The following is a 10,482-nucleotide window of genomic DNA, read 5'->3' on the forward strand; positions in this document are numbered from 1 at the left end:
GAGACATATCAATGGTCTTAACTGAGTTGCATAGTAATATTCGATCGTGGCTCAAGAGTTGGGAGTTCGCCTTGTAATCGGAAGGTTGCCAGTGCGAGCCCCGGCTCGGACAGTCTCGGTCGTTGTGTCCTTGGGCAAGACACTTCACCCGTTGCCTACTGGTGGTGGTCAGAGGGCCCGGTGGCGCCAGTGTCCGGCAGCCTCGCCTCTGTCAGTGTGCCCCAGGGTGGCTGTGGCTACAATGTAGCTTGCCATCACCAGTGTGTGAATGTGTGGATGACTGAACGTGTAAAGCACTTTGGGGTCCTTGGGGACTAGTAAAAGCGCTATACAAATACAGGCTGTTAGGTTTGTCATTTATGCTTAGAAATATCCACCCATATATGCTTAGAGGTGTATAATTGATTGTGTAGTGATAGGATGTGTGATCTTTAGTAGGCTGTAAAAGGCTTTGTGTGCATTCCAGAGCTCTCTGACTTTCACACCCACATTTTAGGAGCATGGGAGAGGTCGTACCTTGTCTTATTGTTTTATGGTAGGATAAACGTGGGGCACGGTGGTTAGCACTGTTGCCGCACAGCAAGAAGGTCCTGAGTTCAATTCCACCATCAGGCCGGGGTCTTTCTGTGTGGAGTTTGCATGTTCTCCCCGTGTTTGCGTGGGTTCCCTCCGGGTACTCCGGCTTCCTCCCACCATCCAAAGACATGCAGCTTGTGGGGATAGGTTAATTGGATAATCGAAATTGTCACTAGGTGTGAATGTGAGTGTGAATGGTTGTCTGTCCCTGTGTGTTGGCCCTGCGACAGACTGGCGACCTGTCCAGGGTGTACCCCGCCTCTCGCCCTATGACAGCTGGGATAGGCTCCAGCGCCCCCCGCGACCCTGAAAAGGATAAGCGGAAGCGAATGGATGGATGGATGGATGGATGGATAAACGTGTTGTAGTCTAAGTGCCTTTTGTTTAGATGAACTGCTGGACTTCCAGGCCAGCGGGTTTAGAGAAGTCATATATGGGGTCATGCTTTGACCACACACACACACACACACACACACACACACACACACACACACACACACACACACACACACACAGGGTATTCTTTGTTCAAATGCATACCTATGTAAGATGTCATATGTTAATGAACCTATGCATATTCATGTAACCACAATAAAAGAGCAGTGTTACGGGAGAGCGGACGAGAGCAACTGGGGTCAAGCGAAGGAACGGCGTTTGTTCAGTTCTCAGCCGTGCACGTGAAACATAAAGAACTTTGCCTACTTCGTGTCTTGCTTGCTGTGTAATTACATTGTCTTCAACGTTCCAGCGAATAGGTTCAAGCTACAAACCTATCACAGGCCATTTATTCTCGTAGACAAGGAAGCCCACGACCTCCTTTTTCTTTCTTTAGTTGGAGGGTTTTATATTTAACTCTAGCTTTTTTCCCGTTCCGGATGTATTTTGAGAACATCGTATCCCATACCACAAACTGTTTTTGTGGTATGGCAGTCAGTAAAGACTGAAACAAATACAGCAGTCCGGGAAGAAAATTTAATCTAATTGATTCGATCCTGGAGTGTAGGCCTAGAAACACAGTGGTATTCCACCTTTGTATATCTGATTTTATAGATTCGTTTAGCGGGGCATAGTTGGCATTGAACATTTTGGTGAAGTCACGATGTAGTACCACCCCTAGGTACCTAATGCTATCTGCATCCCACTTCCATTTATAGCGATTCTTAATTTCAACTGGTGGTTCATAGTTTAAAGTTAATACTTGCTACCGTACTCTGATAGCATTTCCATGATTTTGGGGAGTGCCTGTGAGGGATAGGATATTGTTAATAGTAAGTCGTCCGCAAATAGTTCTAATTTATTTTCCCCTCCTGCCGTTCTTACTCCAGTTATATCCTGTCTGTCCCTGATCCACTGACTTAATGGTTCTATAAACAAGCAAAAAGCAGTGGTGAAATATTGCAGCCCTATTGCAGCCCTGTCGTGTCCCACGTTCCAATATAAATGGTTCGGTGAGGTCTCCACTGATTTTGATTTAAGCTGTTGGTTTATTGTATAGCTCTGAAATAATATCAATTCCAGATTTATCAAAACCAAAATTCTCAAGCACCTTACATAAAAAGGACCACCTCACTGAATCAAATGCCTTTTCGGCATCTAGACTTAACACTAAGGTCTCTAATTTTTGTTTATCGACCTGCCTCATTATGTGCAAAACCTTTCTGATGTTGTCCTGGGCCTGTCTCTGTTTGATGAAACCCGTTAGATCATTATGTATTAACCCAGGTAATATTGTTTCTAGTCTCTTAGAGATAATGGATGTGAACAACTTATAATCAATATTCAGTACACTAATTGGGTGATAGTTACTACATTCTAGTTTAGAGTAACGTGAGTTTTGCTGATGTCACTCTCACATGACTCATGAACTCAGGTGAATTGTCAGCGTCTCGGTAATCAAGATCCACCTGTGAGGTCCTGATGCAGTACTTAGGACAGTGTGTACAACTGTGTCAGCCAGTCAGACAAAATCTCCTATTTCCACAGTAACAGTTTGTGTCCACAGGTGGGCGCTGTCGTAAAGATCCAGGCCTTCTTCAGAGCTAACCGAGCTCGCGAGCAGTACAGGATGCTTGGTGAGTTCACAGACGCTTCTGATTGGTCAGGCTGCTGTGTCACCGATGACTGATTAATAAGACCTCTTCCCCCTCACCTGTTTTAGTGCACTCGGCCACTCCCCCTCTATCTGTGGTCAGGAAGTTTGTTCACCTCCTCGACCTCGGGGATGGTGACATCAGAGAGGAGGCGGAGCTGCTGCGTCTGAGGGAGGAGGTGGTGAGAAGTATTCGCTTCAACCGACAGCTGGAGGCCGACCTGGACCTGATGGACCTGAAGATCGGGCTGCTGGTCCGCAACCGCGCTACGCTGCAGGTACGGCCCCGCCCCCTCAGCTCATCGCCACACACACGCACATGCACACACACAGACACACACTGATTGGCTCCTCGTTGTCCTCGTTAACAAAGTGCCGTCTGTGAACAGGAAGTGGTGTCTCACTGTAAGAAACTGACAAAGAAGAACAAGGAGCAGCTGTCAGACATGATGGACGTGGAGAGGAGTAAAGGCCTGAAGGCTCTGAGCCGAGACAGGAGGGAGAGACTGGAGGCCTACCAGCACCTCTTCTACCTGCTGCAGGTAAAACGCACACCTGCCCGCTGCTCGCTTACCTCGAGCTGACCTGAGCAGGTCCATGGCAACACATTACTGTACCTGCCTGATTCGTGTGGTCATCTCTGCCTCACCAATAAGGCAGGGGCTCCACCTGGTGGTGATATTGAGCAACTGCAAGTGGAACAGATGATACATTTTTATCTGCAGCAGGCCAGTTATAACGTGTGTGTGTGTGTGTGTGTGGCAGACACAGCCCCTTTACCTGGCTCAGCTGATCTTCCTGATGCCTCAGAGTCGCTCCACCTCCTTCATGGAGATGGTGGTTTTCAGTCTGTTTAACTACGGCTCCGACCGCCGCGAGGCCTTTCTGCTGCTGCAGCTCTTCACAGAAGCGCTCCGCTATGAGATCAGGTAACGATGATGTCACTGTACCTGTATCTGAGCTGTAACGTGTTGTCACTGCTTACCTGTGTGTGTGTGTGTGTGTGTGTGTGTGTGTGTGTGTGTGTGTGATGTCAGGCTGAAGGTGGAGCAGCCTCAGGACGTGATCACAGGAAACCCCACCATCATCAAGATGCTGGTGAACTTCTACCGCCACGCTCGTGGTCAGAATGCCCTGCGTGAGGTGCTGGGTCCGGCTCTACAGGACGTCCTGCAGGACCGCACGCTCAGCATCAGGACCGACCCCGTGGACGTCTACAAGACCTGGATAAATCAGACCGAGACGCAGACCGGACACAAGAGGTCAGAGCGCGCCTCTCCTGCGTTGTGCGTCTCACCTGTCTTGTGTGTCTCACTTGTGTTGTGCGTCTCACCTGTCTCACCCAGCTCACTGCCCTATGAGGTTTCTCCCGAAGACGCTCTGGCTCAGCCTGAAGTCCAGAGACGCATCGACATCTCCATCATCAACCTGAAGAACCTGACGGACCGAGTCCTCAAAGCCATCACCGCCAACCTCCACAAGCTGCCGTACGTCTCTGCCTGCTGCCGCGCCTCGCGTAACCTGTCTCTTCTTTGCTGACCGGTTTTCTGTGTTGTCGCAGGTATGGTCTGCGTTACACCGCCAAGGTCCTCAGAGACGCCCTAAAGGCAAAGTTTCCTGAAGCCGGTGAGGACGAGCTCTACAAGGTAAGAACACAGATCAACACACCTGAATCACATGATTAGTTCATTACCAGGCCTCTAGAGAATTCAAGACATGTAGAGGAGGTCATTTAGTCATTTAAAGTAGCTGTGTTGGATCAAGGATGCATCTAAAACCTGCAGGACTCCAGACCTGGAGTTGGACACCTGTGCTGCAGGTGGTGAAGGTGGGCTGTGTTTCATGTGAAATTCTGCTCCCGCTGCACTCAGGTGAGCTCAGACTGATGATGGAGGATGCGTGAGGAGGTCTACATAAATCACAGCTTGCAGGCCGGAGCTGAGATTTGATTGGTTGCTCGACGTGAAGCTTGTGCTCTGTATGGCGGCGGGTCTTGAAGTCAGAACCACGTGGCTCTGACGCTGTGACCTGAATTGAACCGCTAACGCTGAGTCTGCCCTACTCCCCGCAGATTGTTGGTAACCTGGTCTACTACCGCTACATGAACCCGGCCATCGTGGCCCCGGACGGCTTCGATGTGGTGGACCGTTCGGCCGGCTCTGCTCTGCAGCCCGAACAGCGCCACGTCTTGGGCTCCATTGCCCGCGTGCTGCAGCATGCCGCTGCCAACAAACACTTCCATGGAAGTGGCTACCACATCAGAGCCCTGAACCAGTACATCAGCCAGACCCACAGCAGGTTCAGGTGGGTTTCAGTGACCTCGCTCCGTTCTGAGGTGTCGGGGAGGTGGAGGTTCTCCTGACGGTGTTGTGTGTCTCAGGAGGTTCCTGCAGTCCGTCTGCGACGTTCCTGAACCGGAGGACAGATTCAGCATGGATGAGTACTCGGAGCTGCTGATCGTGAACAGACCCGTGATCTACATCTCTGTGAGCGAGCTGCTCAACACACACAAGGTCGGGAAGCTCCGCCTCCAGCTGTACCGTCATCTTTTCGCTGCATGCGCACCTGTACCTGGTCTACATAAACCCGTGAACCTCTCACATGTCTCTCTGCAGCTGCTGCTGGAGCATCAGGAGGTTTTGTGCCCGGACCCCTCAGACCCCCTCGGCCTGATTTTGAAGGATCTCGGTCCGGTTCCCGGCCTGCAGGAACTCATGGGTACAGCCAACCAATGCTCTGCTGTCGCCATCCGGTCTGAGCCGGTCCGAGTCTGACTGTTTTCTGTCCTTCAGGTGAGTCCGCAGCTGATCCAGGATTAGACTCTCAGAGTAGCAAGATGGAGGTCTCTCTGACCCTGACCAACAAGTTTGACATCTTCGACGACGACAAACCGGACGCCAGAGGACTTCTGCTCAGGTAGCCCCGCCTTTAAGCCATTAGCCTCACCTGCTCAGTGTCTGTCAGGGTTTGTTTACCTGAACATTAAGAAGAACCCCGTGTTCACAGAAAATATTTGTGGGTTGTTGTTGTTTTGGGTTTTTTTCCAGCACCAAGCAGCTGATCATCGACGTCATCAGGACGCAGTCAGGTGACTCTCTGCGTGACATCCTAAGGACAACACCGTCACGCGACCAGGTAAAACTCGCACTAATAGGTTGGTCGGTGACCGGCACCCGCTGCAGTCTTGATGATGTCTAGAGATGGCACGATACCACTGTTTCATGACCGATATCATAAATTTTGATATCTGTCGATACCGATATGAATCCGATATAGTGTATTTTATAATCAATAAAACGTTTTTTGTTTTGTTTTTTAAAACTAAAGTTATTCTGTTATACCTGTATGCAAGAAATACACTGCACCCAAAATATTTCATAGTTCAGCAAAACTGATCAATATAATAAACTTAAATCCTCCATCCTCCTTATTCTGGTGTTTTAAAGAGTACTTAGCAGAAATATTAAACAACCTAACTATTAGGGTTGCAAACTCCCAGCAAAAAAAACACAGGGAACCACCTAGTGCTGGGCCATATCAATACCGTTCACGGTAATACCGGTATAATGTTGGGCAACGATAAGAAAATGAAATATGGCGATAGAATATGGGTAAAACGCGCATGCGCAGTGCCTTTGTTTTCATACGCACATGGTGGAAAAAGCATGGCGGCGACGGAGAATGAGAAGGGCGAAAGCGGATCGTTGAATGAAACGGATGAACCAGAACTGGTTTGTAAAAATGCTGCAACTTCAGTGGTGTGGAACTGGTTTAGCTTTCGTCCGTCAGATACACAACAACTTAAAATCAATAGATAGATAGATAGATAGATAGATAGATATCTATCTATATATCTGTATCTATCTATAGATCTCTCTCTCTCCCTGGTTGTAAGATTCAGATAATTATTTATTAAAAGCTAGACATGAGAATACGAAAGAAAAGTATGTCTTTGTGCCCCCTTTTCCCTGTTCATGCCCTATCGGCCCCCCTGGCTACACTTTGCTAGATCCGCCCCTGCACAGTTACCAGCTGTCAGCTACGTAGAAAAGGATCCTGGTGTAGAAAGTAATATTAAATACATTCTAACAACAGCTTATCAAGCTTAAACGTGCTGCTGTTGTTCAGCTGCTGGTTTCCTCTTTTAACCAGACCGCTGAGAGGTCTCGCACGCCACAGCGCTCTATCATGTGACGCACACTGCTCCGACATGCTAAGGTTAAGAGTGGAGTTACGCCATGTCGCAAGTTTTGTGAGGTGCTTTTATGATATTTAATGGATCGGATTTCATTTTTTATTTCTCTCCGATATCCGATCCAGTATTTTAGGTCAGTATCGGACCGATACCGATACGTAATATCAGATCGGCCCATCTCTAATCATGTCATCTGATCTCTTCAAACAGGAAGTGTGTCACGATTGGCTGATGCAGCGCCGCGCCCAGCAGGATGCTCGGACTCCTGAGAAGATGAAGCGGAACCAGTCGCTGGTCGCCAATGGCAACCTGAGCCTGGAGGAGAAGAAGAGGAAGATCCTGAGGAGTCTTCGTCGTCTGGAGGGACTCGGCACCCTGAAACCGCCAGACAGCGAGAACCAGATCCTGCAGATGATCGCCAAGGTAACGAGACCTGCTTCCATCTCCTCCTATTCCAGCGTCCTCCTTCGCTACATCCTGACTGCAAGCTCCCTCCCTCCTCTGCACGTGTGCAAACTGCTTTACCCAGAATGCACCAGTGGCCTGTTGCCTGCATGTTTTTGAAAACATCCCTGACTATGATGTCACTGCACGTTTCCCCACCAGGACATCCGTCAGCAACGTCTCCACCGCCAGCGCCGAGGGGCGGAGCTCCTGAAGCTCCATCAGACTCTCAGCAGCCTGCAGGCTAAGAGCAGCTTCCACAGTGAGCAGGTGGACTTTTACAGGCATTACATCACTTCCTGTCTGGACAACCTCACCGCCAGGTATGCATATGCAGGTGTTTTTGGGTAACGACCTAGTTTTTCTCATCTCAGGCCATTAGCATCAGATATAACTTTCTGTTCTCGGACGTGGTGGCGCCAAACGTTTAGAAGTACCGCAGCAATGAATGGTGATGGGGCGGGGCTATGGTGACATCACACGGCTGTGGTGTGAACCAGGCGTTTTCACCTCGAGAGCTGTGACGTCGGTTTTGGGGTGGGACGAACAAACGTTTGTCACACAATCAACAACAGAAGGGAAAAACTCAAGTACAACAAACAAATAAAGTTATTCGGGAACAGGTGAGCCGAGGTTGACCACGAGCCCCGGGTACAGGAAGCTCTATCAGAGGCGCCAGAATACGAGAGCTTTAAACTGTGCGTTCGAAATCTGAGTGAAGAGAAGCTCGCTGAGGTACGAGCTGAATGTTTGCATGAAAAGTTCAAACATCACCAAGAGCGTTGGCGTCACGAGCTGAGCCGGCATCCACGCCGACCTGCCATCAGCTGATCTTAAATATCCACCAACAGCTCCTGAAACAGGAAAGAGGTGCATAGACCGCATGTGTCCTGAAGGTGCACGTCACGATGCTGTCAGTGAGGCGATAGGCCTGTCAGTAAGGTCCATCACTGATTGGCTTGTTCTTGCAGCAAATCGACCAATCAGAAGGCGGCAGACGGCAAAGGGAGGAACAAGCTTCCTGCTCTGAGCTACAGCGCCACCCGGCTGCACGAGAAGGGCGTTCTGCTGGAGATCGAAGACCTGCCAGTCACGCAGTGAGCGCGGAACACACAGACGGCACATGTATGACACGCGGCGAGGACGCGTGCTCACGTTCTCTCTGTTTCCAGGTTTAAGAACGTCATGTTTGAGATTGCTGCCGGGCCCGAGAGAGGAAGTTTCAAAGTAAAAGCTCGATTTCTCGGCGTGGAGATGGAGGAGTTCCTGCTCAAATACCAGGTAGGACCGAGGCCAGACCACGTCGAACTGGGCCACATAAACCAGGTGATACGAGTTTAACGTGTGTGTGTGTGTGTGTATGTGTGTGTGTGTGTGTGTGTGTTAGGACCTGCTGCAGCTGCAGTATGAGGGTGTGGCTGTGATGAAGATGTTCAATAAGGCCAAAGTCAATGTGAACCTCCTCATCTTCCTCCTCAACAAGAAGTTCTTCAAGAAGTGAGAGGAGCGGCACTCACTTGGCTTCTGCGGCGTGGCCTCATCCCACACTCCTGTCTATAATCAGGAAACTGAACGGCGTTTTATACCAAATGATCAGGATGCAACTTTTGAGGCGTCTTTGAATCTCACTAAATTTGACTGACTTTATATCTCGCTCAGTGGGACGTCCCTATACACTCCTGTCTGTGCTGTAATCACTGAGTTAGTGCTCTGTCTGCAGCGCTGTCTTTGTTTTTATGTCCGTATAATTTAACAAAAGTGATTCTTTTTTATTTCACGTGACATTTTTATGCATGTTTGTATGATACTAATCAAGCAGAGTGAGTCGCCTGTCTCCCTCTCTGTAACACTTTAATGGGACATCCTCTCCCTACACCTGTTTTAATATCTCACTACAGTATCTGGATGCGGTGCAGAGTGAGGCATCTTACCTTAGTGTCTCTCTTTGTATGGGAACATGTGTGTTTCAGTTTAATTTGGAGGAGTGACACGTCAGTGTTTTTGTCCTATCTTGGTTTGTTTCTCGGGATTCAAACTACACTAAGCTATCTTCTTTTGAAAGGTTTGACCCTTTCAGGACTCCGTAGTGGCTCATTGGTCACTTGTCTGGTTGTAATGTTTAGCTGCACTGAGGTTTGACCAATCAATACCAGCTGATCAATACCTGTAAATATTTCCTATCATTTCCTTCTTCTTTTGTCTTTGCTACAATAAATAAACTTGAACATTTCAGTCATTATTTCTATTTTTAATTTAAAAGTTAAAAGACTAAGTGTGTGTGTGTGTGTGTGTGTGTGTGTGTGTGTGTGTGTGCGCGTGCGCGATAAAAACTGATGATGGCCACAAACAAGCTGAATATTGCTTTTTTTTTTCTTTTCTTTTTTTTCCTGAGATGTCACACACTTTGGATTCTAGCCAATCATTTTACCTTTGCAAGCGTAGTAGGCGGGCCCAGGTACATGCGCTCTTTTAGAGCAGAGCTACAGATTAAAAATGCCCAAGGCGAAGCGGTCAAAAGTCTGGCTGTACTTCACAGCAAAAGATGCAAACTCAGCAGCCTGCAACAAGTGCTTTAAGCTGATACTGTGCAAAGGAGGTAACACCTCGAATCTGATGAAACACCTGGTGACACATAGCGTTTTTTTAAAAGCCGTATTTGATAGCTTGCTGCGAGACCTCACACCGTGCACATCTACTGCGGGTGTGGTGCCTGTTATCGGACCCGGAGTTAGTAACATCCCCCAAGAACCCGAAGAGTAAAGTCCTGGCCCCTAGCCCTGTCAGCGTAGCAGAAATGATGATGAGGATGATGATGGCAGCAGCAGCCGTTCTAGCTTAATGTTGTTCGTGTGTAATTTACGTTGAGTAGGTTAACCACATTATTACATTAATGCATGTAAGATGAACTAGCAAACACCGTCGTAGTTACATGCGGCTGTCTTCTTGTTTGATGGCAGATGCTCCCGTCACCCTGGCCAAAAAGGCTAAAATGACCAAAGAAAAAGTGGAAAACAGTTAAACATGAGAGGTTTTTGGACAAAGTTTGTTTTTTTTTCCATTGTTTAAGCACTGCTTCCAGCCAAGAGCCATACCATATATGCCCTATAGCTGCAGAAAAGGCTAACATTGTTATCTTTTTACAAAAAACGGCTAAACGTGAGAGGTGTTTGGACAAGTA

At 48.4% G+C, this 10,482-nt stretch overlaps 1 protein-coding gene across 4 annotated transcripts in view; it reads left to right on the forward strand.

Moving 5' to 3' along the window:
- iqgap3 (IQ motif containing GTPase activating protein 3) overlaps positions 1-9,536 on the forward strand; it is a 27,214-nt gene extending 17,678 nt beyond the window's left edge. For all 4 annotated transcript variants that reach the window (XM_005462366.4, XM_005462367.4, XM_005462369.3 and 1 more), the window contains exons 22-38: positions 2,579-2,648; positions 2,735-2,943; positions 3,055-3,207; positions 3,431-3,594; positions 3,703-3,927; positions 4,012-4,152; positions 4,227-4,311; positions 4,737-4,969; positions 5,046-5,178; positions 5,281-5,383; positions 5,458-5,581; positions 5,713-5,800; positions 7,071-7,283; positions 7,467-7,627; positions 8,276-8,401; positions 8,477-8,585; positions 8,692-9,536. In XM_005462366.4, the coding sequence (XP_005462423.1) occupies positions 2,579-2,648; positions 2,735-2,943; positions 3,055-3,207; positions 3,431-3,594; positions 3,703-3,927; positions 4,012-4,152; positions 4,227-4,311; positions 4,737-4,969; positions 5,046-5,178; positions 5,281-5,383; positions 5,458-5,581; positions 5,713-5,800; positions 7,071-7,283; positions 7,467-7,627; positions 8,276-8,401; positions 8,477-8,585; positions 8,692-8,805 (2,451 nt within the window). In that variant the 3' untranslated portion in view covers positions 8,806-9,536. The remainder of the gene's footprint in view (positions 1-2,578; positions 2,649-2,734; positions 2,944-3,054; positions 3,208-3,430; positions 3,595-3,702; positions 3,928-4,011; positions 4,153-4,226; positions 4,312-4,736; positions 4,970-5,045; positions 5,179-5,280; positions 5,384-5,457; positions 5,582-5,712; positions 5,801-7,070; positions 7,284-7,466; positions 7,628-8,275; positions 8,402-8,476; positions 8,586-8,691) is intronic.
- The last annotated feature ends 946 nt before the right edge of the window (positions 9,537-10,482 follow it).

This window comes from Oreochromis niloticus, linkage group LG11 (assembly GCF_001858045.2).
Source record: "Oreochromis niloticus isolate F11D_XX linkage group LG11, O_niloticus_UMD_NMBU, whole genome shotgun sequence".
In the NCBI taxonomy this organism is placed as follows: Eukaryota; Metazoa; Chordata; class Actinopteri; order Cichliformes; family Cichlidae; genus Oreochromis; species Oreochromis niloticus.